The sequence below is a fragment of the Phoca vitulina genome, unplaced genomic scaffold, assembly GCF_004348235.1.
Source record: "Phoca vitulina isolate PV1807 unplaced genomic scaffold, GSC_HSeal_1.0 scaffold36, whole genome shotgun sequence".
In the NCBI taxonomy this organism is placed as follows: domain Eukaryota; kingdom Metazoa; phylum Chordata; class Mammalia; order Carnivora; family Phocidae; genus Phoca; species Phoca vitulina.
In genome coordinates, this window is record NW_022589739.1 from 9,171,440 (window position 1) to 9,199,003 (window position 27,564).

At 50.7% G+C, this 27,564-nt stretch overlaps 1 protein-coding gene across 1 annotated transcript in view; it reads right to left on the minus strand.

Moving 5' to 3' along the window:
- PPFIBP2 (PPFIA binding protein 2) overlaps positions 1-27,564 on the minus strand; it is a 144,150-nt gene that overhangs the window by 14,327 nt on the left and 102,259 nt on the right. Inside the window, exons 7-18 of the mRNA XM_032427115.1 lie at positions 18,856-18,948; positions 14,753-14,864; positions 13,043-13,104; positions 11,986-12,061; positions 10,853-10,956; positions 9,023-9,090; positions 7,381-7,438; positions 6,395-6,433; positions 3,218-3,356; positions 2,053-2,085; positions 1,501-1,642; positions 741-869 (exon numbers count right to left, since the gene is read on the minus strand). Of these exons, the coding sequence (XP_032283006.1) occupies positions 741-869; positions 1,501-1,642; positions 2,053-2,085; positions 3,218-3,356; positions 6,395-6,433; positions 7,381-7,438; positions 9,023-9,090; positions 10,853-10,956; positions 11,986-12,061; positions 13,043-13,104; positions 14,753-14,864; positions 18,856-18,948 (1,055 nt within the window). The remainder of the gene's footprint in view (positions 1-740; positions 870-1,500; positions 1,643-2,052; positions 2,086-3,217; positions 3,357-6,394; positions 6,434-7,380; positions 7,439-9,022; positions 9,091-10,852; positions 10,957-11,985; positions 12,062-13,042; positions 13,105-14,752; positions 14,865-18,855; positions 18,949-27,564) is intronic.

The following is a 27,564-nucleotide window of genomic DNA, read 5'->3' on the forward strand; positions in this document are numbered from 1 at the left end:
GGCAGACAGGGCAGGCCAGGAAAAGTTTAGCTTCTTTCCATGCTTTTTCATTCAGGCGTGATGGGAGACTCCTGCAAAAGTTCCCCTTGTGGGTCCCCTGGCACACACCCTCTGCCACCCCCTTCAGCTAACACCCTTCAGTGAAGTTTGGCGCCTTGTCTTAGGAGGCATAATGGCAATGTGGCCTGCTCAGGTGGCAGGGGACAATGCCCTTTCTCACTTTTACTGGAGGAGGTCGACCCGTGAGTGGCAGAGTGCTGATGCTTGGGTTAGATGGGTAGTAGCGATGTAGTCCTCCTAAGAACTTTAATAAAATACTTCTTTTGATTCCTCACTTCATAAATGAGGAAACTGAGGCACAGAGAGGTGACAGAACTTGGTTTAAGGCTCGCCGCTAGGAAGTGGTTGAGTGGACATTCCAACTCAGGTCTATGATTCCAGAATCTGTTGCAGACTGGTCCCAGAATGGTTGCACCAGAGCTTCTCAATCCAGCATGTCGAGGCACTGCTGAGAATGAATCACACATGTGCAGAGCTGCTGAGGTCCCGGCTAGGCCAGAGGGCCCACCACCCACAGTGGCTTGCAGGGAGCCTCTTGCCTTTACCTCAGTGTGCCTGTAAAGCATGAGCAACATCTGCTGGTGCCAAGTGGGAAAGGGGGAGAAGCTCTGCTTCCATCTCGGGAGCATCCCTGGCCAAGATCTCACAGTTCTCTGTCAATAGACTAGAGGGACCCTTACCATTTCTGACCCTTGGGGTCTCTGGTCCTGGAGAGCCTCGGCCCTGCAGTTGCCCGGAGCCCACCTCGTCGAAATTCTGCCATCCCTGGGGCATCGGTGTTAAAGTTCCCAGACTGAGTTCTTCGGATCCTGTGTGGAGAGGAGTCCATGGAGACTGTCAGGGGGCAGCTGGGAGCACGTAGGCAGGGCACCACCCCCTACGCGGGGCCACACCAGCTGGATGCCGGGCTCTCCATGGCACTGCTGCCCAGGGCCTCCCAAAGGTCAAGGATCATGGCCTGTGACAACGCCCCAGACCCAAGCCTCAATTCTCATTCTGCCTCTTGGATTTAGGGCATGCCCTGTGGGGGTCCAAGTGAGGAGTGATGTGGGGTAGGACGCCCGTTTCTGCCGCATTTCACAGACTGGATCAGTGCGGCCAGCAAGTCTTTCTTCAGACACAGACTGACCCCTGGGAAGGAAGAAGTTGGTCTCAGCCATGTGTCTCTTCCAAAGTACATGTGGTGTAAGCTGCAGAGAATATGCTCAGGGTTTGTGGGAAGGAGTGATGCCTGGAATGAAGGGCAGGTAGGCAACTGCTACATTTAATGTTCTCCTCCTCTGGGCCCTCAAAGAGAACTCAAATTCTTCCCTCTAACGGCCATTCTGTTTCTAGTGCTGTTCCAACATCTAATTAAACAGGGGGCTATGTGGTTCTTTGCCCGTTCAAGAAGAATACTGATTCTAAGCAATGTAATTACGATCACCACCACCAACTTACTTTCCCCAGAACTTCCTGATGCCTTTGGGGCTCCGTTTACCATCTGGCGTCAGGGGAGACTGGGGGCTTGAGTCAGTGCCCGATGACGTGGATGAGAGGTCATTGGTCACAACAGTGTCATCCCAACCACTTTCTGTGTCTCCTGAGATGGAAAGAATGGAATGGTGTGTGAAGGTCAAAAGGAACATGACCTTCAAAACCTCGTCCCCAGGCCAGGGCCATCCTTCAGTGGGGGTGGGGAAGAGTATGCTCTGCCTACAGAGCAGAAAGTTACACCTCTACCAGCAGGGGGCTGAGGCACACTCCAGGCTTTCTCTGAGGACTGGACAGGTTAAGGTTCCAAATCAGGGTGAGCTAATGTCTTCAAGTGTTATAGGTTCAGGGGTCCAAGTACTGGCAGGTAACTCCAACAAGGAGCTTCCTCCTTCCCCCAAGGGAGATGCAGGGATGCAGGCAGGAGGGGGACATGGCTGAATGTTCCGGAAGGGGAGGGTGTCAGGGAACGGACACAAGGGCATCTCACTCTCCACCTCACCTGAAAGGGTACAGTACCTAATACGGGGGCACTGACACTCCGGCCACGATCTCCAGCCAATCAAGAAGCAGAGAAGCCACATGAAGAAGCAAGAGAGGCCAAAGTCCAGCCCAACAGAGTTACAGGGAAGCAAAGAAATAAACAAAAGAGTCATCGAGCAAGAGAGAAAAACTCAAACAGAAAGAAAAATAATCCCATGAGGAAAGGGGGCGGGGGAATGGTGACTGAACTTGGCCCACAGGGTCAGTGCGGTAAGAGGAGGCCTCACGTGAGGGGACCAAATACTCCCGGGGCCTCTTCCTGGCAGGCCGAGGCATCCATACACACGTAGGGAGAGGGAGGGAGAGCAGCAGGGGCTGATATACCGGGCCACATGCAGCTCCTGTGTGGGTGCCAGGGCTCCCTTAGATCAGATGAGAATGGTCTGAAGCTGTTGCAAGTCCAGAGTCTCAGTGTTACTAGGACAGACTCATTCAAGAGCTTATCTGGAGTTCTGCAGCCAGAGGCAGAACTGGCCAAGGGCAGAAGCCAAACCACGGGCTGGCTCATCAAACTACGAGGGATGAGGAGGAGGGTAGGGAGAGCTCTACAGGGATCAGAATGTTCCCTCCTGAGCTCCACAGATCTGTTGTTGTTGTTGAGGAAAGATGGCCTACTCTGCATGAAAAGCAGCAAAGACCCCCACAGTTCCAGGCCCTAAGCACCAAAAGGGTACCTGTGAATGGACATCCTTGCCCACTGGCCACTCCAGTTCCCTAAGGAAACACTCTCCCTTGGAAGAGCGCATAACATCATCCTACTGGTAATAGGGAGGCTGCTAGAGGAAGGCAGAGCCAGGAGAGAGATCAGGATGACAGAGGAGGAGGGAGGGAGGGACGGGAAGGATGTAGTCAGGGGTCTAAGAAGGAAGGAACAGAGGAATGATGGGAAAGACACGAAGGGCCAAGGTAGGAGGACTGGAAGAGGGCAAATGGGGGGTGGAGGAGTGACCGCAAAAAAGAAAGTGCTGGCTCACAGCCTGGGTTTCTGGCGCTCTACAGGACTTACCAAAGGAAACAATGAACCCAGACAGGGAGCCATGGTCTCTGCCAGTGAGGCCACCCAGAGGGATGACCTGTCCCGTCCACCCACCCCCACCATCCTCCAACTGTGGGCTGCCAGCCCCAGGGCCTGGACACTCACTCAGCCTTGGCAGGCTGCTCCCTGTGGGCTCTGGTTGGGGGCCAGTGGGAGTCGACTTGGCAGCCGCTCCATTGGGTGTAGCTCCTGAAGGCTTCCCAGGGAATGTGGGGTATTTGTGATCCACCAGGAAAGGGCTGTCCTATTAGAAGGGGAGAGAGAGAGACCTGTTGAATCAACTCATCGGCTTCAGACTCAAACCCACTTAGGACACCTTTGGATGCAGGGACAACTCAGCTTTCCAAGAGCCATTTGTCACTCAGGCCAACTCAGAGACCTTGCAAAGATCATTTAGCCCAGGAAAAGGGACCAGAGGTCTGAGAAACTTGCCCAAGGGCCACACAAGGAGACAGGACAGAGTCAGGCCCAAATCCAGGGCTGACTGCAACTGACCCTAAACAGGAAGTGGAAGTGTCTGGCAAAGGGGGGCTTTGCCATTTGGCCAGATGCTCGGACGCGCGATGAATTAACAGGCATGAATGACCCTTTGAGCGCTTTGAATTAACAAACCCGAATTCTAGTAAAGGGCATACCTATTGCTTTATTATATGTATTTATGATATCATATATGTTATATTTATATATTATGGTAACAGTTATTTTGAAAAACACCAGGTTAAGACAAAGCGAGAAGGGATGCACACATTCGGAAGATGATGAGAGAAAACAGGCCGGGGGCAACACGCCAACCATTCCCTTGGGAGCTGAGGATCATAGTCTGCACGAGGTTCAGCCCCAGTACAACAGGCCTGTGCACACACCCTAGCCACAGAAAGGGTACCCAAAAAACAAGATAATGTAAAGGGAAAAGAACTGCACTTAGTTGGTCAGGATGGACATAATGCAGCCAGAGGAAAACAAATACCATAGGATTTCACTCACATGTGGAATTTAAGAAATAAAACAAATGAACAAAGTGAAAAAGATACAAAACAAAAAAAAGACTCTTCACTACAGAGAACAAATGGATGGTCACCAGAGGGAAGGTGGGGGGGGGCATGAGTGAAACAGGTAAAGAGGATTAAGAGTACAGTTATCATGATGAGCACTGAGTAAGGTGTAGAATTACTGAATCACTATGCTGTACACCTGAAACTAATATAACACTGTATGTTAACTATACCGGAATTTTTAAGAAAAAGGATATAATGGCCCCTAAACCCACAAACCTAAGGGAAACCCAGTGGAATGCATTTGAGTAAGAAGAGAAAATGAAGCAACATTACCAAGGAAATCGACTGTGGACTACTTGATTGGGCCCAGAAGAAAAGTAATATGAAAGTTCTGATTTCAAAACGGACAAGACAGAAAAGTAGTGGAGAGTTTAATGACTGAGACATCTCTTGAACTTTCATTTAGTTAAAAGCCATGTCCAAAGAATTTCTGAATTCAGTGTGCTTATAAAATACAAGTCCTAGAAATTGTTTGAAATCCAATTCCTTCACTGAACGTGGACTACTAACCCCTATAAAAAAGCTCAGAAAGGAGAGATGTGAAAAAAAGACTAAATTTCCAAGGAAGTCTAAAGAACTGGCTGGTGAAGCAGAAATAATCAGAACCTTAAGACAGGGAGACCGCATGATTTTTAAATTCATGATGACCCACAAGGTAGAGATTGGACCTGGTCAGACCAACAGTTTGCAAATGCTAGTCCCTGTACCAGTTGTTCCGGTCACCTGGGACACTAGCACAGACTGAGTTCCCGGGCTGCACCTGGTCCTGTGAATCTGCCCCTCTGGGAGTGCACCCCAAGTGTGGGTATTTTTAACGAGCATTTCAGATTACTCTGATGCACAGTCAGACCTGGAACCACTGTGGTTGTGGGGAAGGCAATGTTCAGAAGGCTTAGGGAACTGTGACTCCAGCTTCCCCACGACACAGGAAATAGGGGGGTGGGGAAGGGCTCTCAAAACCAGATTTCCAGTTGCATCGTCACACATGCGCGCCCACCACCCACCCCCCAAGACAGGGCAGAGACGACTGAGGCCGCCAACATGGGCTGCCCTGGGTGCTCACTGAGGAGCTGAGGGAAAGAGGACAGAACCTAACCCAGGACAGGCGGCCCAGACCTGTAAGAAAGATAACAAAAGGACTCAAGGGCGACAGAAAGGGCTCTCAGCTCTGTTCAGCCAAGGACAGCTGGGAAGGCAGGACTCACTGCTGGAGAAGGTCAAGGTCAGGACAGGACCCAGAAGGAACAGAAGAATAAGGCTGGTTGTGGGGGAATGGAAATCCCAGCTGCCTTACGCTAGAACAGGGAGGCAGCGCACCAGAGCGGCAAGAACACAGGCTTTGTGTCAGAGGGACTCAGGCAAAGCACTTTCCCTTCAGCCTCCCACAGCTGTTCTATTGTTTCTCAATGGGGAACAATTCCTGCCTTGGGCTGAGCACACCAGGATAGCACATAAGCAGAGGCACAAGAAATATCCCGTGCCCAGGACCTGGAGTGACAGCAGTAAGTACAAGAGCAGTCCCTAGATCAGACCCCATCTAGAATACCGCGCTCAAGTGTGGTCCAGGGCACAAGCTGGAGAAACCAGTGCTGACCCTAAGGAGAATGAATGGGAACTTTAAAGGCCTGTGATCCACACACAGAAGAGAATGTTCAACTCAGAGAGGGCCTGAGGAACTTCAATTCTGGAGCAGTCAGGAGCAGGGAAGACTGGTTCATTCCAGGGGCTCCAGAGGGAGAGCCGGGCTCAGCGGGCGCACACTCTAGGGAAGTCCAGAAGACCTATCTACTAGAGCTGGGAAAGATGTGATGAGCTCCCAGTCACAGAAAGCAAGGGCCAGACACCAACGCTAGGGGATGCAACAGAGATTCCTGCCCCGGTGGCTGAGTGCGCCCCTGTGTTTGGCCATGACACATGAGCGCAGAAAGGGTAAGAGCTGCCCGCTCCTCTGGCCGGGTGTGGAAAGTCTGACCTCCCCCTCCCAGCAATCAGATCGACAATGCCTTGTTAAGGATGAGTTTTTCGAGAAATCCCATCATACAATGACGTGAAGTCACACTACACAGCGGGGTGCACAGAAGCAGAAAACGGGAGAGGAGACTTTGTCTTTCCTCCTGTGCTCTTATCCCTTATAATTCACGTACTTCCAAAAGCTGTAACCTGCTCCGTGAAAACTGCAGCAGACATGCAACCACGAATGCACGATAGGGGCACGCAGTTACTGTACCTTGGCTTCTACCCCTGGGAGCTGGTTCCCATTGACACACTGTGCAGTGGCAAGAAGGATTTCAATCGTGTGGAGAAAGAGACACCCATGTTAGTCGTAAACGACAACTCAGGACCACCCGCCTGCTTCCAGCTGCAAGGCTCATTCCCTCCCTCCCCATCTTTCTGTCAGGTAATCACCACCCACGGAGGAAACAGGTCACTGTCCACCCCATGGACAGATGTTCTGGGCAGCTGCCAGCAATCTGACCGGGGAGAGCAAGAGGCACAAGACCACGGGGGCAGAGCCACTGAAGGGGCCCCATGGCTCCTGCCAGCTCCAGTCTTCATGGGTTTCCTTTGTAATTACCGGCGCTGGTACCCTGCTCAGACCAAGGGCCTGCATGCGGCAGGGCTCCATAAAGGTGCTCTATCAGGGAAGGAGCTCTGGTCTCCAGTGACCTTGCTCAAGAACTTGCGACCTCCCCCTCCAGCACCAGGGACACCCACATGGTCAAGGGCTACCCTCAAGTAAGGGGCCACAAAGCCCTCCTCACATCTCTCTAGACTCCTAATAAAAGCTTCCTCTCCAATCTCCTAAATTTATCCCATAACTCACTCTTGGGCTCATCACTTTATCACATTACTTCCTCATTCAAAATCCCTGCAATGCTCCCAGAGTGGCTCTGGGGATACAGAGCCAGGACTCAAGACCTTCTAGGGTTTGATCTGACTCATGGCTCTGAACTTATATCCTCCTGCTCCCCACCATTTCCCAAAACCTGCCTGTCCTCACCTCTACATCTTCTCCATCAATTCCAGGCAGCATGCCCTGCCCTGCCCTGCCTCTGATGCCTTGGGCCACACCTGACTGGTTTTCTCAAAAATTTCATGTAATTCCTGCCTCCCTGTCAGCTTCAGAAAGGCCTCTACAAGGTGGGACCTGTGTGTCCCCGCACTGCCGGGTAAGTAACTCAGGAGTCTTTATGGAGAGACTGAGGGGCTGACCTTGTCCACAGGTTCACTTCTCAGGTCTTCTAGGCTACACGAGAGTTTTTTCTGAGCTCTGGAAAAACACAAAAGAAAGGGAACAAAGAAACAGTTACTAGAGAAGGAGCTGTGTCATTCATGCAGAGGACATACCAAGTATTTTACCAGTAGTCTGTTACGTGGGTTTAGGGACAAGGTCAGGAAAAAGCCACCCTCTCATCACAACCACTACATAGGAGACTGGCCCATCTCGAGGGATAGCCTGGTCAGACAATGTGTTGCTGAGGGCATGAGAGCATCATTTAAATCCAAATCAAAAGGCCTCGGCATTCCTTGAAAATCTAGAATACACTCAATTCTATTACATCAATGGGAGCTAACTGGTCTGTAGTCTCAAAAGAAAAAACTCTGCCTTGTCCATGTATCTAAGATGTAATCCAGGGAGGAAGGAGCTGTGCCACACTAGAGTGAAGATGAGTACATCAGCCAGCCACAGCTCCGGAGCATCCTGCTAGAATCTTCCAACACTTTGCCCTAGCTCTGTATGCCCTGACTAGTCTGCTCAGAGGAATTTGCTTTTTCAGAGGTTATTTTGCAGAGAAGGGCATCAATTGTATAGAGAAGAGGCCATGCCACCAGTGGTCACAAGGGTTACCTTATGACAAGTCTCCTTGGCAGTTATGTTTCTCAGTTTATATGAATAAAGCAGAATCTCTTAGTACATTGGTCTCCTGTGAGTCTGGTCAGTGTGAGTTAATCAGTGTTGACTTCCTCCTGAGTGAACTCATAAACTAAATTTCTTATTGCGCAAAACTGACTGCCAATTGCTGTCTCTGACACTGACATTTTTCTCTAGGGCTAAAGGCTGAGGGAAACAATGGCTCTCTAGAAAGTTGGGTCCTGAGCACGTAGGTTCTGGAGCCTCAGCACCATTCTGGAGAAGCTTCCATCATACTTATGGCCAATTTCCCCAGACACCCCCCTGAAAGACAGTCTGCTCTTCGCAGTGGGAGCCTCTATATCTCCACGACATGGGGCCCACTTGGAAGTGTGCTCTAAATTGCTGACACAGGGAGCTAGAAATAGGTTCATTTTAGAGGGAACCAGACAGGTGGCAGCCAGGTGACCTCACAGACCAGCCCATTATGAGCTCATTGCCATGTGAAGCTTCCCCAAAGCAATTGGACCAACCTCTCTGTAGGAGAAATGGCTCTCCCTGCGGAGCTGGGACTATCACAGGGCTCTAGGACTCCTGAGAGCAGGAAGGACTTTCAAGAGGGGGCTGATGAAAATGAGACCTATGTCATGGGATACTCCCAGCCCCTAGGAGCCCCTGGCTGGCACAGATGACCTGCAGCCACCTCTCCTTTGAGGCTCCAACCCCTGGCCAGGTCTTTTCTCAGGGACAATGGCCCAGACCCTTAGCCCATGGGAAGGGAAACCCTTCTGTGGCCAGGGGAGATAGGCACGGTTTGTGACTGCTCCACGGCCTGGGCCACACTGTGGCCACTGCCAGGGCCTGGAGGGCTGCTCAAGGGAAGGGGAGATGTACCCAGGACATGTGGCTGTGCTCACCATGCATGGCCAGTCCCTGCCGTGCAGGAGCTCCAAGGGTGGGCTGAGGGAACAGCAGCTCTGGGGACATGATCAGGACCCCTACCTGGTTTCCAGTGATTTCTGCGGTAGTGGAGGTGGCCCCACGGTGGGAGAGCTACATCTTGGAGGCATCTGCACCAGAAACAGACGTCACTGTAGGCGACAGTTACTGTCTGAAGACCACCTACCGTCCTTTCTCCTTCTCTGGACAACTCCCCTTGAGGAGTTCCACTTCCTCCCCGAGGCTCAGCCACGATGGCTGTGTCAATACAGGTGCCTTGCTCTTTCCGGATGCCCAGGAGAAAGGAGTCCTGGAAACCTGGGCCAACCTGCCCCTCCTCCCCAGACCTACGTCCACATCTCTGCAGTAGAGTCCTGACACCTGAACCCCTGGGGACCCTGCTGCTCCTGCCCTTTCTGAGCTGGTTTCTTCAGCTTTTCCTTTCATGCGGAAGCCATCACGCACCCTTTCAAAAATGTGCCTTCTTGGCGTAGGTTAGCCAGAGTCCATTTCTGGTGCTTGCAACGAGAAGCACTAGAATTGATATATTCACTTAACAAACGTGAGCAACCTCCACGGCCTGCCAGGCCCCATGCTGGGTGTGGGGTAAGTGCTCCCCACAGCAGACAGGCAGACAATTAGGATAAAAGATCAGAGTAGACATTCTTATGGTACTGATACCAATAAGGCAATATAGGGATGGAGGAGAGGGAGGGATGCTTCAGAAGAGGGCTTCAGAGGGGAGAACACTTGAGAAATGAGAATGGGCTTAGTGAGAAGACAAAAAGGGAAGAGCATTACAGGTGGACCATGAGCTAATGGTGGCATCTAAGGAGGACACAGTTTGATGTTTTCAGTATTGTACGAAGTGCAAAGATGACCTTTTCTCTAGAGCCTAGTAAATACCTTTTTGATCTACTGTCAGGAAAACCCCGGCATTATAATATAGTTGTTAAAAGCCTGGGCTTTTTGGTCAGATAGATGTGGGTCCAATTCCAGGTTCTGCTATCTAGCTGCTGTGTGACCTAAAGCAGGTTAATTACCCTCTCTGAACCTCAGCTTCACAATAAAATAAGAATCCCATGAGGGTGTCATGGGGAGAAATGAGGTGAGAGCCATGGACAGTGCTCATCACAGTGACCACACAGAGGTACTGAGCGTCAATCATTGCTTCCATAATATTGTCAGCAATCTGTAATGTTTGTCTGACTTGATAACTGGGACACTTGGTGACATTTTTGCTCCTCCCTTAATTAAAAGAGTTGAACTAGACCCCTAAGATCCTCTTCAGTTTGGCCATTCCAGAGTTTCATGAACCTTTACATCCTGAGCCAAAGCCCCTTCTCCCCTTGAGATCTGGATCTATGAGTTTATTTGCTTATTTGTATCTAGTCTAAATGCAGAGTGATTCGTGTAAGAGAAAGAAAATCTGTTTGCTGGTTATAGGGGCTGGAGGGGGTGTCTGAAATAGGAACGGATCCCTGCAATAGTTGAATTTATACCCCTCAACGAGCAAGACACATTCATCCATTTGACAAATATCTGCACTCTCCTGGGCATCAGGCACTATTACAGACACTGGAGAAACAGGGGGAAATAAAATGAAACCACCTTTGAGGAAAGACAAAAAGAAACAAGGAACTGGACTGATTAATTCCTATCCTTGCAAGTCCGGTATCCATGATGCCGCCCCTCCCAGTCAGAACACAGGCCAGTGCCTGGATCCCTTTCTACCCACAATGTTCTCCCCAAGGCCTTGGGGGTCACTCCATCCATTTAATGTCTCACCTGTCAAGATTTATACCTGACAGGTACCTGAGTAGATCCTCCCCCAAGCTCAGTGTAAGCTCCTAGGGCCTGCCGAAACCCCACAGCATGGATGAAACATAGCACCTCTGGTTTAAGTAATTCTTCAGGGCCTTTACTCGCAGTGTTCCACTTTCTGAAACTTCCCTCAAGTTCTTCTTCATTGATTGAGAGAGTTCTTTCGGAAGGCCCTGGAAGCATTAATGCAGAAGGGGGGATCACTACCGCGGAGTTGTTCAGAAACCTGTAATTACGCAAAATTCTAAGTCTTTCTCCTTCATTAAGGAAGCCTAAGGAATATATAAAGGTACATTAAGAGTGTGACTCATAAGATTCTTCAAGGCATCAGAAGAAGGGCTGTCATGACCATGAAGGTCATCTCAAGGGCAAAGTTCATGTGTGGAACAGCGAGAAGGCAACCCCTAGTATCCCTCCCCAACCTTCTCATTCCTTGGCCACAAGCAATCAGGCTCTGACTTGACCCCAAACACCAAAGGAAGAGGGAGAACAGGGCAGTGATATGTGTGTAGGGCCAGCAGAAGCTCGGCCAGAATGAGAGATCTCTGAATACCCTCAGAGCGGGCCCCTCCTGTGAAGCAGCTGCTTTCCCAGACTGTGATAGGAGCCCAGGTCAATGGCATGAAGGATAAGGCAGGCAGCCTGGCATATGGACTGCTGTGCTCATACGAACACTAACACTGCGTGCGTGGTGCGTTCAGCCCGGGCTGCCAATATGAAACACGGACAGCTCTCCCTGCCTTGTGCCTTCCTGAGGAACCCCAGCACCCAGGGACTCAAGCAAGGCTCCCTGAGTCCCTGAGAATCTGCTGGGGGAGCTTTTAGATTCTTCAGGAGGTGGACAAGCTCTAATCCCCCATGAGGGTATGGAACTGATTTTTGGTCGAGGTTTGACTGCATTCACTGCCCCTAAGGGGTATCCTGGGAATCCAAGGATGGGGATTCCCAAAAGCTCACACGGATGGCTTTATTTTCTTGATGATCTGCTTAGTCCTGGGAGCTCGGGACTATCATCAGACATAGTTTCTAGAAATCAACAGCTACCAATTTCCCTCCATCCAGGACAGTCTAACCAGCTCCATTCTCCAGCAGAGGATCTTCTCCAAATGAAGATGAAGAACCTTCTGGTGAAATGCCCCTGGGTTTAATGCAGTCAATGGAATACCTCTGGGAGAAAACGGCAGAACGCTCCTTGCCCTCACCTTGAGTTGCCATCATCATCTCCTTCACCCGTCGGTACTGGTTTAGCAGCCCTGTGAGCTCCTCTATCCGACGGTCCTGTCACAGTGTGAGAACACACTATACGTGAACACCACTGCTGGCTCTTCCAAGGATTTCATGTGGGGCCCACACTATGTTCTGGGCACACTGAGAAGAGATGCTACATGGAACCTAAGGAACACATTTCTGGATCAGGAAGCTCACTATCTCCCTACCCTCCTGAGGTAGCCTTAGAAATCTGTCTCCCGGTTCAACTATTGTCCTCTGGAGTTACACACAAAGAAAGATTAAAATAAAGCTGGCGTGTGTATCCAGTACCCTCACCTGTTCCTGGAGAGTCTGAGATTCCTTTCGAGACAGACAGAATTCCCAGAGGAGATCATTTCTTTCAGCCAAGGTCTGGGGGCTTGGGAGGCCACACAGGTTTTGGCATTAGACAGCCTAGGGGGTGAACCCTGGCTCCAATACCTTCTGTTACCTGACCTTGGACAAAACCCCTCAAGTACACTGAATCTCCGTCTCATCTATAAGATGCAGGGCTGTGATCCTCAGAGCTGATGTTTGTCCCAGGTAGGTGCTCTCTAGTTAAAGAGGAGGCTACTCTAGGATTATGGAGGAATCAGATGTGAAGGACAGAAGGCAGGAGGTTAAGCACATCACATGCTGCCTAGTGTCTCCGTGATGAGTCCACCAGCAGACTGTGCACATAGGAGACTGGTGCGCTGTTGACAAGTTTTGCCAGGAGTCTAAACAGCAGTTATGATGTTGGCAATAACCGCGGTGGTATTTCTTTTCCCCACAGCCGCACGAACAGGTACGACTTTAATCTGCCTCTGGGAGATTTCACTTAGGCAAAGTTCCCAGGCATCAAGGCCAAAAACAGGTGGCTGAGGCTCAGTCTCTAAGAGGCAGAAGCCATTCTCCTGACACAGCCCTGGGTCAGTGGCCTGTTGGGCATGGCCCTGCCCAGAATATCAGAGACCAGTAGGGACCGAACAGCCAGAGATGTCAGCAGAGGAAGAACAGGGCTGCCCTTACCTTATCCTCATTGGAAACAAGCAAAGTTTCCATCCCCATTTTCAGACGTTGAATTTCTTGGTCTAAAAGAATTTAGGTATAGGAAGAATTATGTAAACACAGATAGCCATCCCCACATGCTAAGCTGCTGACACTTTCCTTGTGAATAAATCGCACACAGGCTCTTTTACTTAAGAGCCTGTGATGATGTCCAGCAATCACGAATGAATGAGCTTAGTATTTTATCTTCTCTTTATAGACATTAGTGGGGAAAAATCAAAATACCATTTACTCAAAGGTGACACAGAAGAACCCCAAAATCTTTCAAAATCAACATCTCTGAAGAATACAGACATTTATCACTGATAATACTTGAGTGGGCATGCACCTGGGCTGCCAACTAGTTTTGGAGAAATACAGTCCCATGGATTGTAGCAAAGGTGAATTTAAAATAAGAAAAAAAAAAGTCTACAGCTGAATGAAGATGAGAAAAGAATGATTATGTAAAAGAGCTGGGTACTTGGCTTAATTTAAAAGGGTATAGTCAGAACTGACTAACAAATGTTTAGACACATCTATAAATATATTAAAACAAACTCTACAGTTAAGGAAAACTATCTTATTTCATAAACGTATAGAATTTCCCTGTGGGCCAAGGTACCTGTGTCCATCTGTGGTGGACAACCCATGGCCTGCTCTCACTCTGGGCCAAACAGGGACTCTTGATTTCTTCCCCAACTGGTCTGCAGGGCCAAAGGCCAGTGCCTAAAGGAGCTGGAAGTCATTCTAAATATTTAGGCCTAGGGATTGCCACATAGCTGGAGTTTCAAAACAAGGACCTATCCCCATTCCTAAACTGATTACTGCAAGCAAAGCGCAGGAGACAAAGGAACCAAAGTACAGGCATCCCACTTACAAAAAGAATAGGAAGAGTAAATTTATGGACTTTATGTAAATAGGCATAGGGATTCGTTTTCAGAGCAAAGTACAGAGTGCCTGCTCACTATCTTAGGCTCTTGGCAGCTCAAGATCAGCTCTGCAGCTCTCCCATTTGTGGGAGGAGGGTGGTAAGCTCCATGTGAAGACTGGCAAACCTCAGTGCTTTGGGCAGAACCCAACTTGAGCAGCAAATATTCAAAGGACCAGCTCCAAGAGTTATCTGATGATGGACTAGAAGGCCTGGACTATAGAGAAGCATAGGGTGGCAGGGGAAGGCTGCCTGGCCTAGAGTCAGGGCACAGCAAGCATTCTGTGCAGGTTAAGCACCACAGAGAGGCTAGGCTATCTTAGGGGGCCACAGGCTCCACCTTGAGCCTTGGCAGGTAGGGGACACACTCAAAGGCTTCGGAAGACACTGAGGAAGGCTGGGGGAGGGATGAACATATGGGCCACTAATTTCCTTCTCTAGCCTTGGGGATGACACAAAACAAGTCCTTTCAACCAAGTGAAAGAAGAGCTCCAGAGGTAGCTGCACAAAGCTCAGTGACCAGACTACACGTGAAAAGTTGATGGCAATGAGTCTACAACAGAGCTGTGCTTTATAGGCCCGTTCATGCACACGCATGCGCACACACACCCATGTGCATCTGTTCACTAGGACATGTTTACACACACACAGGACACACGCGCACATCAGCATGCCTACCCACACAGGCATACACATACGCACTCATGGACACACATGCTTGGGGCCCAGGGGCAAGCACATCCTATCACAGCCTAGCTGGTTACCTTTCTCTGCATGGTCACTGTGGAGGGCCGCAGTCCGGGAGAGCTGGCTGTGCAGACGCTCAATTTCTGCATCCTTCAGGGCCACCTGCTCTTGCAGCTGGGCGACCTCAGCCTGAAAGAGCAACAGAGATCCCCGGGAGCTCAGAGGGACTACCAGACTGTGATGGAGTACCTCAAGTCATTCACAGCCCAGGACCAATGGGTCCTAGAACCTGCGGGAAGTCAGGAGCAGAGGTGTCAGGGATGGGCAGTGGGAGGCGCTTACTGCCCTCCCCACAACAGGGAGCTCTGCCCAAGGCACTCATTCTTCCTGGTCAATCTGGCCCTGCCCACAGCTCAGGCTGGTCACCTGCATCCTCCTACCTGACCAGGCTCTTTCCCTTCCCTGCCCTCTGAGGCCCAATCACCCTGGAGACCTGACAAGCTGGGATGGTGTGCAATGGGAGGGCTGCTGATGGATATTCTCTTTCTGGCTGTGGTCTTCCTTCTCCCGAGAGATTCATTCAATAGCATGTATGTACACCACTGTGACAAGTGCACACATCTTTCATTTTCCCAGCCCGTACAGGAAGGATAGTGGAAATCAAACCACTACTGGTAGACAAAGAGTAAGCCAAGAGTTCCTCCTGCAAGTATTATCCCACCTGTCATGCATAGGCAGGGCCCCTGCCCAGCCTCCAGGCACGGCGCATGCTCACCCTCAGGCCCACACATACAGACATTCAGGTGTGCTGAGCAGATACACTGGTGCAAATAAAGCATGTAAGTACAGCCACAAACCCACATACATACATTCATACACAGACGTACATGGACCGTTGTAGTGGGTGGTTCCCACATCTCTACTAAGCAGAGCAGGTTAAATTTCACACATAACAGTAGGTGTGATTGTCCACGCCTTCCCATACTCATGAGAAGATCAGAACTGTGTTGGTCCCATCCCACGGGGCACAATGGCTTTGGAGCCAAACTTGGATTCTCTCATTTCCTGGTTGGGTGATCTTAGGCAAGTTAACCTTTCCGAGTCTTGCCTCATCTATGAAACGGGGAAAATAGCATTTACCTCATAGGGCTGTGGTAAGGATTAAGTAAGATAATGGTCACGGACAACTTAGCCTAATGCTTGGTAGACACTAGATGCTCAATCAAGGAGATACTGTGGCTCCTCTCATCGTATTCCTTTCCTTGTGGATAACCAGCTAGTTCTCTGAGTATCCAACCAAAGAAAGGGGGTGAGGACTAACTCTGGAGCCTGTCAACACACAGCAGAACCCTGTCCTCTGGCCATCCCTTCCTGTGGGGGAGCCCAGCCACATCCCCCATCATGCCTCAAGGTTATGCAGTGGGCCGTCCTTCCCTACATAGGCCGGAGTTAACCTCGAACAATTTCAAGTAACCAGACGAGCCCTGAGCCTGTTGAGCCTGTTGGTGGCCCCTCTGCCCAACAGGCCTTGCGTTCGGTTTCAAGACACTCTGACGGAGCGCCCACTCTGCCCCTGTGCTCGCTGATTTCTTGTATCAAACCTCACTCACTCCTCGGGAAGAAGCAATATCCCTGCATGTTGCTTCTGGGGAGACACCAGGACCAGTGCCCAGGATGCAAACCCCACCTGCTCCGAAGCCGGCTGCTACCCACTGTGGCCTGCATGCTTCGGAGTTACTAGCACACATGGGGGCCACTATTAGGGGGCAGGGGCTCCCTGAGCCCACTTCACGGTCCCTGAATAAACCTTCCCCGATATCCCCCAAATGGGAAAGAGATGACCATGTAAAGAACAAGGAGGTAGGATCTCCTTACTCCAAAGTGTCCTATGGAGCACTGCCCCTCTGCTCGGTGGTACCGACCCACAGAGGCCAGGGAGCCAAGCCCCGCTACGTCAAACGGCTTTCTGAGACCCACAGCCACGCGGCAGCTTTCCACAGCTCACTGAGGGCCTCGCTGCCCATGGCTGACCAATAACGGGGTCAGTGGCTTCTGAAAACCTCAGCCTTGAGACCTGCAGTCCCAAACTCCTCTCATTCCTACAAGGACCATACTATTCTTAGAAGACAGTTTCCTAATCCTTCTTGTACCTCCCACAACCATTTTCCTCTTTCTTTGCAGAGTGAGAGCTGGTCTCTGTTAGGAATCTGGATGCCCAGATGCCCAGTGCTTGTCTGCGGGACCCAGGGTGGACGTCAGTGATGTGGGCCCACGGAAGCAGAGCCCAGCACCTGGCACAAGGAGGTCTCTTCTCTCAGAGGCCTGCCTCTGGGGGAGGTCATCACTTAAAACCCTACAGATTAAGTGCCTGGGCCCAACCTCCCATGTGTCAATTTCCACAGAATGGGCCAGAAATGACAGGTGTCCCCATAGCTGGGGAGTCTAGTCCACAACAGCCCACAGGCTCTCTACCTGACTACGAGGGCAAAGGATGCTCCTGCCACGGCCGCTGAGGCCACAGCTGTGTGGCAAGAGATCCAAGGCAAAGGCATGCAAACTGGCGCCAGGCAGAGGGGCGCCCCAGCTCTCTGCAAATCCTCAGCCTCGTTAAGCCCAGGGAGCACGCCCTGCTGCTGCTGCACTGGAAAATGAATGGCCTGCAGGGACTGACAAGCTTTACACAGATAACTGAAGAGAACTTTCAAGAACAGTACAGGTTTTTACCATAGGGAATCAGGATTTTATAGGGAAAAGAGCATGGTTTTTGGAATGACACAGATCCAGATTGGAACCTCATCATGGCCACTCTGAGCCTCGGTCTTCTTACCACTAAAATGAGGATAGTAAACTCATAGACCTCACTAGCTTATTTTATTGATAAAACGAGAAAAAGCGGGTAAAGGCTTGATGCATTCCGGCACGCGGAAGGTGCCCCACACCTGGGAGTTACTAAATAACCTGTCGTATCTCAAAGGTCTATATGTCAAGGCAAAGAGCTTTGGCGATCTAAGAAGAGTTATTTGGTTTCCTAATGGGCAGTGTGTACAACTTTGGAGGCTTCCCGGAGACAGGACTCGCTTGAGTGGAACCCTGTGACGGAAAGTTCTGAGCTCTTTGAGAAAATCACTGCTCCTGGAACAGTAATGGAAGCACCGTACATACGAGGATACCCTTAGATAAAAACAGGGCTGTAGATAAGTGGGTTTGGTGCTGACTTGGTAAGATCTTGGGAAAGTTACTCAGCTGCTCTGTGCCTCAGCTTCCTCATCCATACAATGGTGAAGAAAATCATTCTGTACAACAGGTTATGCAGACATCTCAGTATCATGTTCAGAATTTTAATAGCATGACACAAAGAGAAATTCCTAGAAGGAAATACTAAAAATGGTAGCTCCTGGGGCGGGGGGGGGAGGGGGAGAAGAAGTGATCTTTATTCATTTTTTATGACTTAAAAATCCCCTAAAATGAGTACTGTTTTTATGGTCATTAAAAGTTAACTTACAGAAAAAAATAAAATTACAAACTAGAAGTGAAGAAAATTCTTAAGGATTTTTTAAAACTCTAGTGAGAAGTAAACATGAAAATCTGGTAACACCTCTGGGTGGCGCTGCAGAGACCTTAGTGAAATACTAGATGTGCGTTCAGAGGCTCCCTCGCCCAGGAATGCTTCTCCAGGGCTGTTTCTTCCCCCCACCCCCCAGGGCAGCCTGGCTCCCCAGTTCAATAGAAACATGACTTAGTTAAAACAAGAGTTAAAGTATATTTATATACATATATAAAATACGCATTCAAGGCTAAAAATAAAGCATGTCTACTTTAAAAGCATTATTTAAAAACAGTGTTAAGGGGACTGCTACTTTTAAAATGATGCAGCCAGTATAACATTGGCGTTCATCTGCCTTAAGACTTCTCACTTGCTCACAGCCCCTTCCTGGTCCCACGTCAGCCCAGGGGGGCTATGGAGCACAGCAAGAGGAAGGAGACTCAGCTACTCCAGCAGCGCCTAATCCCAGGGGGCTCTCCCTATGAGAAGAGCCTTCTGGATCAAAGCTGTCTGTGTGCGCACAGTAGGGTCAATCTGCGTGTTTCCAGCTCAGGCTTCGGCAAACCCCGAGCTTGAACACAGACCCTCCCCAGTGGACCTCAGCGACTCTCCAAAAGCATCAGAACCACGTCGTACCTTAGTGGCCTTCAGCTTCCACTCATACTGATTCCGTTCATTCTCTAACTCTTCCACCTTGATTTTGAGGTGCTTGAGCTCTTGCAGTAACTCCTAGAAGGATGAGGGAGAAAAACAGAGTTCTGATGGTGACAGAGCACGACGGTCCCTGGACCTACAACCCTGGTTAGGTTCATGCAGAGGATGCCAAGGGCAGGAGCACCTGCGTCATGCTCCGCACTGCAGCTTGAATCTTGAACCATGGTCCTGTTTCAGGAAAAGCTGTTTGGGCCATTAGAAAACAGAAGCCAGGGAGTTTCAGGCACAGGAAGAGAAAACGTTCTTATTTTTAGAACCTGCTCTGCCTGCCCCTTTCTGACATCCATGTCCTCTGCAGGGTGCGCCCAGATCATGCACAAGTGTGTGGGGGCCAGGACAGGTAGGATGTGTGAGCGAGAGCAACAAAAATGCAAAAATGAGGCAGCTTTGCACAAAGTAGCAGGAAGCAGGCTAGGTGGGAGCATCTCTCTGTGCTGGGAGGTCGAGGAACCTGGAAGGGGGGCGTGTGACCCTGGAAGGCTCCAGAGAAGAAGGGATAACCAAGAGGACAGAAAACACTAAGAGGCCAAATGCCAAATATAGAGCCAGTCTGAGCGTTCCAGGGCAGGGGAGTGGGTCCACTTGAAGAAAGGAGGGAGGGAGAAGGCATCCCAGCAGAGGGCAGACGCAGGAGGCAGAAAGGGAGATGGGCTGTTGGACTGGGGCAGAGGACGGGTGGCATGCAGTGGGAAGTGAGGCCAGAGAGATAAGGTGAGGCCCTACTGGGAAGGCTCTGGATGAGGCTATAAGGAGCTTGGATGCCATTCTTTGGCCAGTAGGGAGCAACTGAAGGTTGCTGAATGAGGAAGGGATCATTGAACAACTTGCCCGTGGTGAATCAGGTCTGTTTCTTCTGACTACAGGGCCCTTGCTCTCTAAACTACCCCTTTAGCAAAGATGACACTGCTAAGCACCCTTGTCCCAAACCAAGGCTCCTTTAATGGACAATTGGTCCTGCTGACTGGTTCCTATCAGAAAAGTTAGCCTGAAAGTCATCACTTCCAGACTTTCTGAACTCCAGATTTCCAGAGACTCCCTACTTAACACCTCCACGCAGGCATCTCACGACGGTCGTGGCCCGGATGGAACACTTAATTCCCCCTTGTAGACATTCCCGTGCCACTAAACGGCATCTCCATACACCTACCCGCCTGTGCCAGAAACCTGGGGCCCATTCTTGGCACCTTGCTCTCCCTCACTGATTAATGCATCCCCAAGCCTTGCTAATTCTACCTCCAGGGAAAGGAATCTCTCCTTTCTCCCCAACTCTGACCTAGCAGCTCTTGTCCACAGCTCAGGCAGTCTCTCCAGGGCCTGCTCCTCTGTCATCTTGTCCTTCTTGGAGCCCCTGACCCCCATAGCACCCAGGGGAACAATACGATGAAAGCACACCTCTGATCCTGGCATTTCCCTGCTCCTCAAAACTCATAAGCTCTTTTTTTTTTAAAGATTTTATTTATTTATTTGAGAGAGAGAGAATGAGAGAGAACACATGAGAGGGGGGAGGGTCAGAGGGAGAAGCAGACTCCCTGCCGAGCAGGGAGCCCGATGCGGGACTCGATCCAGGGACTCCAGGATCATGACCTGAGCCGAAGGCAGTTGCTTAATCAACTGAGCCACCCAGGCGCCCAAAACTCATAAGCTCTCGCCAGCACTGCCCAGCCTGACCCAGCACCCTGCCTGCCCTTGATATTACCCTCCCCCCGGTGACGCACCAGCCACGCTGGCTACTTTTTAGTTCCCCTTTCGACGTGGGCCTTCATACACACGGCTCCCTCTTGTCTGGAGCTGTCTGCTGGGTTAATCCCCGCCGATCCTTCAGGCCTCCACACTTCATCAGGCCCCCTGGCTACACTCCCACGGGGCACCCTGGAACTCTCCTACATCATTTGCACTCAGACATTTACTGGTAGGCTTGCTAAGGGCTGGTTCTCCCCCGATGCCGTGAACCCCTTGAGGAGCTGGCTAACTCCAAGTCTGTGTGGCTCCTTCCTGACACACAGTAAGTATGCATGACTTCCTGGTGAACGAACATGTGAAACTCAGGTCAGCATTTAACTGGCCTAGAGCTGAGACCATCCGCCTAAAAGTTACACTGCTTACCCTTGAATTTTGTAGGGTAATTCATCAAGATTTTCTTATAGCTAAGGAAAACATTTGTTGATGCCCTTTTAAAAAAAATGTCTTCCAAGCTAAAATCATTGCACCCATGACCTGCAGCATTAGACTTCAAGGCCTGGTGGGACTTGCAGCTGATCCAGGATGGTTTGGGGAGCACATTTCTGGCCCTGCCTGAGAGGCCACCTCCAGGGGACACAGAGCACGATGTGGCCAGGCTCTGGTGATCTCTTCGGCACATCCTCCTCTTTCTAGATTGTCTGCTGCCCATCAGCGGCTATAAACACTAGTGCAAATTTTAGCCTCTTTTAGACATCTTTCTGGGGTGACCCACTCAACATGGGGCAGGCCCAGAACATTCTCAGCACTTCCCTATCCAAATGCACACTTACACCTGGACTCTCATTTTTTTTCCCTCTTATCATTTTATTTAATGTAGGAAGAAATCTTCCCCCAACCTCAATCCTCCTGCCCCCAAGCTCCTCTCCTAATGCCTGAGTCTGGGTAGAGTTTCCACATGTTCCACAGTTGAGTATGGATTGTGGTAACTTCCCACAGAGCCGAGGCAGACCCTCTGCAGTACTCATGGCTACTGTGACCTTGACCTTCCCTCAGGTTTTCAAGTCCTCTTCGACAGCAGGCCTTGGGGGCACAGGTGATCTCCATGCAGCTTCCATGACCAGGCCCAGCCAGGGTACACGGGACCCAGTCTCACCAGTGTGAGGGGCCAAGTCCAGGACATCAGTCAGATACACCCCAGAGGGCCCAGAGGTTGTGAAATCCCTCTAATGTGATTAAGTGGGAAATTTTTCCTAGACATTCAGATCATGACCTCACTGTCATAGCAAATGGAAACTTGTGTTCTATTTTCTCACTGCGGATCAACTTCTTTAAAAATAAACTTGAAAGGATTCTTTCATGATGCTATATTTTCTTAAAAAAAAAATCCTGGGGTGCCTGGGTGGCTTAGTCGGTTAAGTGTTTGCCTTCAGCTCAAGTCATGATCCCAGGGTCCTGGGATCAAGCCCTGTATCGGGCTCCCTGCTCAGCAGGGGACCTGCTTCTCCCTCTGACTCTCCCCCCACCCAAGTCCTGCTTGTGCTCTCTCTCTCTCACACTCTCAAATAAATAAAATCTTTAAAAAATTGGAACTTTAATCAATCTCCCAGCCCAGGAGGAGAATTGGTATCTGAATCACACCTGGGAAGGGGACTCCGGAGGTTTCCCTTTGCACGAATGCCCCATCCCTCGGGGCACCTGACACACCTCATTCCCAGCCAAGGAAGACGAGTGCCACCACCTGTCCGAGGGTTGGCCTCACCTGCTCAGACCCTGCTCAGTGAGGGTCACAGAGCTCAGCCCAGAGGTAACAACAAAGCCATGTTAAGCCACTGCACGCACTTGTGGTTAGGAGAAACCCCAGCCCCTCCATCCGTGAAATGCCCCCCCACACATGCTCTGATATACTTAAGTGTGGTTCCTACAGGTGACCCCTCCCAACAGGCACAATCCTGGCTGCAGGGCAGGGGCTCGGCCGCGCCGTCACCGGCAGCACCGTCACCGGGCGCCACCTCCTCTGGGTGGCCCCTACTGAGTAAGAGGCGCTCTTGGATCTGCCTGTGGATGTCCAGCTGCAGCCTACACATCTGCTCCTGCAGCTCACTGATCACATTCAGAACTGACTGTAGGAAGGAAGAGAAAGGAGAGAAAGCACTCAGGGTCAGTCAGCTCTCAGACACAAAGCTCCTCACCAGAGCGACCCAGAAAGAAGGAAGCATGCAGAGGGCAAGCAGCAGGTGGCCCCCAGGGGTGACCACCCACTTTCTGCACAGGAACCAAAAGACATGGCATTTTTCCTGAGACCTGTCCCATCAATGGGGCTGTCTTGCAGCTTGAACAACCCCCCAGCAGCTCCATAGTGCCCCACTGGGGGGCCACACTTGCGCGCCAACACTGAGGCACAGGGCCTGGCCACAGCAGAGACAGGCATGCATGCAGACCCGTCCCCTCTCACACACGCTACAGGTGCCAGCCCCACCCCCACAAGCACACACCATACTTACGATGCCAACACGACCACCTAAACTCTCCCTCACACCCTATACCAAACCTTACTCCTTCACCTCCCACTCCAAACCAGACTCCTTTGTAGCCTCAAGAACATTTTGGCCTTTTATGGCAATTTTGAAAAATAACTGCAATCCCCGGACTTCATAGCTACTCAACTGTGAATTGCACTTGCTAGCAGCTCTACTGGGCTCTCCCTTTTCTGCCCCATAGATGCTTAGGCACCGTGCAGATACCCATGGCCACAGTAACCAGGTGCTCACAGGTGAGTGGGGAGAGACACACAAGTCATCACGACAGGCTGAAAGGGCCACCACCCAGAAAACACAAGGCTTCCAGGGAGTAGAGGGCCTAGTTCTGCTGGGGTCAAGAGGAAGGGATGGCATGAGTCTACGTGATGTCAAGCAGGCACATGCCGGACTCCTTGCCCAGGGGTGGGAGTAAAGGAGAGAGCGAGCCATGAGCCTGGGTAACGTGGTAGATGACGGTCCCACTTCTGGCAGCAAGAACCCTGAGAGGTTGTGGGAAGCTATGAGCTGCCTCTGGCACGGGGATGTGGACTTAAGGAAACACTTGGCAACAGAGCAGAGACCTGGGTGGATGGGGTGGCAGCCAATGAGACTGCTTAGGTCTCCCCGCCCCCCTTAATTGATACTCTAAGCACCGACGTCTGGTACTGGGGTCTGCCGCGGGCACCATGAGAACCGCCCAGGTGTGCTAGAAGGAAATTGTCCATCCTCACCAATGACAATGGTGCCTAAGAAGAACAACTCCCACCCATATCTTGTTTTGTAAATCCCCTTCTCCAGTGTAGACGGGAAATGGGGTGTGAGTGGCAGTTCGGGGCTGAGGGCACCGAGCTGACGTACCTGCTCTCCTCTCTGCTGGTGCCATTTGGACGGAGGGCTGCGCTGCAGTCCTGGCCGGCAGAAGCAGGCCCCTGGCCTCGCAGCCACTCTCCCTGTGAGCCAGCCCCCCTGAACTGGCCCACACACAGCTCCGGTTGTCTTCCCCCAGGACCATCTGTCTAACAAGGCACCTTCCTACCAAGACCAGAGACTGGGCTGAGAAATCAAGGTGACCCTTATGGGCCTCAGTGCCCTGGAGCTCAGACCTCCACCCAGCCCCACAGTTACTGGTCCCTGCACCCTGATGGGCCAGGCACCAATGGGCTGGGGCCACACCTGCCCTCTACGTTCTTATCCACAGTCCCGGTGCAGACACTGGGCTCTGACTTGGCCTGTTCTCCGTGTGCCACTGGCTTCCAGACCCCTTGCTGACTTAGGACATATGCCTGAGAAAGCTAGAGGATTCCCGCCTGACTAGCCTGAGCCACTAGGCATCAGAGGCCAGCTCTGTCTCTACTGCCCATGGACTTGGCCACCACTGGGAGGTGGTCAATGGGGAAAGGTGGTCTACACTCAGTTTGTTCATGCTTTTTCTTCTGAGAAGTCTCAAAGTCTTTTGGTACTTTAACCACTTAGCAGGTAGGTTCCAAGACTACTTTGAGGACCAAGAAGCTGGACAGGAGGAATTAAGAGGGAGGAAAGGCGCTGGAATTAGCAGCCCAGGTTGGGTATTTGCTAAGCACAAAGGGAACACTGAGGGTCCAGGCAGTCTTTAGACGAGCAACAGCAAGGTGAAGGAGATCTTCCCAATGGCCTTGATCTCTGTAAAGCAGGCAAGGTTGCTTTCTCAAAGGACACAGCAGTGAAACAGGGGGCACAGATTTAGAATGGTCACTATGAGGCATGAGAAGAGGAAAGGTAGGTGTGGATAAAAGCATACTAAGGAGGGGGGAGATCCACCTGGCGATTCATTAGCATGGAGGTAATTTTTTAAAAAATTTTACATCTAACCCTCTAACCAAGAGCCCTGGGGCAGAAGGAAGGATGGCAGGTTAATCAAGGATGGAGCCAAAAGCAATCCCTCAAGGTAATGATGAGCCTTTACCTCCCCAAAGAGGGAGGTCAGCCTGTTCTGGGTGGCTAGGCCACGGTGAGCACCGGCATGACGCAGGCGAGTGTGCAGGCTGAAGACTCGTGCAGACTCGTTTTCACTTCTGTGAAAACGAGAGTCTCTCTCAGAGGGTTACCGTGAGGGGTTAATCAAGTGAGCCCTAGGTGAAGCACCTGGCACGGGGCCTGCCACACAGGGTGCACCTGATAGATGTGAGTTCGCCTCCCCCCCACCCCAACTTCTCCTTTGCCAAGTGTTCGAGCCATAGGAAAGGAACTGGGAGAGCAATGGAAAACACCTAACAGTCATGGGACACAGTTAAGGCCCATGACATTGATTGTGGACAAAAAAAGCCCAGTGGCTCTGCACTCCCCGGCATGCTCACCTTATTGGCCACTCTTTTCCAGAATCTTTATTTAGTCCCTTGTGCACTGGCCCTGCTCTTGTCTTTAGACCTGCTTGTCTCTCTTATAGAAGCTTCTAGAATTTCACTGTCCTCTTCCTTCTTTTGTTCCCTCTATTATTAAGACTCTCAAATGAAGAGTCTAGACCTGCTGTCTGATTTCATCACCCCATTCATTCCCGCCCCCTGCCTCCTGGCAGACAAGCTCTGTCTCCACCACGAGGGGCACCTCTCTTCCTCAGGGTCCTCTTCCTGGTCAAATCACAGGCATATTCCTGTCTTCAAGTGAAGTGTTTCTTTCCCTACCGTTAGTGATTTTCCATGACTTGGGTTCTTCTGACCTCTTTTACCCTTTTCTGCCCACCTAGCGATTGCTCCAGTCTATGCAGGTTTTTATGAATCCCAATGTCAGCTGATCCAGTTGACTTTTCTTTGGCTTCACATCATCAGAGCTTCAAGGCCTTCTAGATCAGCTTCCACAGTATACATTAAAAATGTTAAATAGGCAGGAGGGCTGAGGGCAGAGGACTATCACCCTCTATAATAAACCCTCCTAGAGATGGTCTCTAGGTGTTATTATCACCTGGGTACCTATCTTAGCATCCATCCTATTTTCCTCCAGCTCACCCACAAGACTCCCTGAGCAGTGTGTGTGCAATGCCTCTCAAAGTGTCCATTTACCCTGTCTATCCTACATGACGCCTTCCTGGCCCAACACGCAAGGTCAAGCTGATGTAACTCGCTCTTAACAAACACAATCCCTACTTCATCTCCTAGCCTCCCACAAACCATCATAGGGTCAACTCCAGCCTCAACAGACTAAATGTCACAGAACCTAGGTTAACTTTGCCATTGCGGGGGCGGGGGGGCAGGCAGATAATGGTTCATTTCCAGTTTGCTAGCAACTCAACCGATTTCCCTGATACCTTAAAATTCATTTACAGCAAGCAGTTTGGGGACCGCTGCCCTAAGTTCTTTGTGCCAGAGGCATCGGGAGAATTGAGCCCACTCTCTCTTTGATCTTCTTCGGGAGAACATAACTTTAACAAAAAGTCTCTCTCCCGTCCTTGGCACCCTCCTTCTGTTTGGGGCTTGCCCTTGCCGGTGCTGCTCATGCAGGTGCACTCTGTCTGGTCCTTTCTAGCTTTTATACGAGCCCCTTTGAAAACTAGTTTCTCCCTGCGTGCCTCTAAGCTTCTCCTTTCGTCGGTATTATTTGTGAGACTGCAGTCAGAAATCACATTATTTTTAAGGTCAATATTCTTGAATCATCTTCTGTGTTATGTCTGAACTTTCAAAGGTCTGATTTGCCAAAGCCCGCGGTGCACGTGTGTCTATGCCCGGCTCTCCCTCCCGCAATTTCATGGACTCACAGCACAACGGCCGCTCTCTCTCAAGGCACCCGACGCTGCGCCCTCATAAACTAGTCTCTCCTTTGCTGCAACATACAGCCCGAGCAGCAGTTTCCCAGCATCCTGGGTAGAAACAAGCAAGGGCTTGGGCACCAAAAGCCAACCTCACCAATACTTAAGTGTTTAGCTGGAGGAGATTTTTGGGAGCTAGGCAAACAGCTGCCCCCCTCCACCACTGCCCCCTGTCCGCCTCCATGTGTCTGGGGATCTGTATCAGGGTGCACCTATCTTCCTCCTCGGCTCAGGGAGACTATGTGGTGCACCCCAACACTTCTAGGACACTGCCTTCTCACTCTCCCGACCCATGTGTTATGCTCCAGGGTGTCCATCCTCAGGCTCAGCATTTTTTAGACTTCTTTCTCTCCAGGGCTGGCCCACCTCCCCTCTTAACAGGTCTGTTTCTCCCCCACAGGGCAGACCCTTTTGTAGCTGTGTCCCATTCTTGGGTCCTGCATTATAAAGTCCAGGTGACATTTCTGAGGTTCTAATTGCCACTCTGTGTTGTACCCTCAACTGGCTTTATTACTCCTGCTTCGCTAACCATCAAAATTCTTCTTTACGGTTCTTTTCTATGTGAAACCACTGGGCACCTCCCATAATCATGGTCTTCCCTACCCCTTCCTACATGTTAAACTTGCTCACAATTTTACTTAGTTCTTTTTCTTTCTCTTT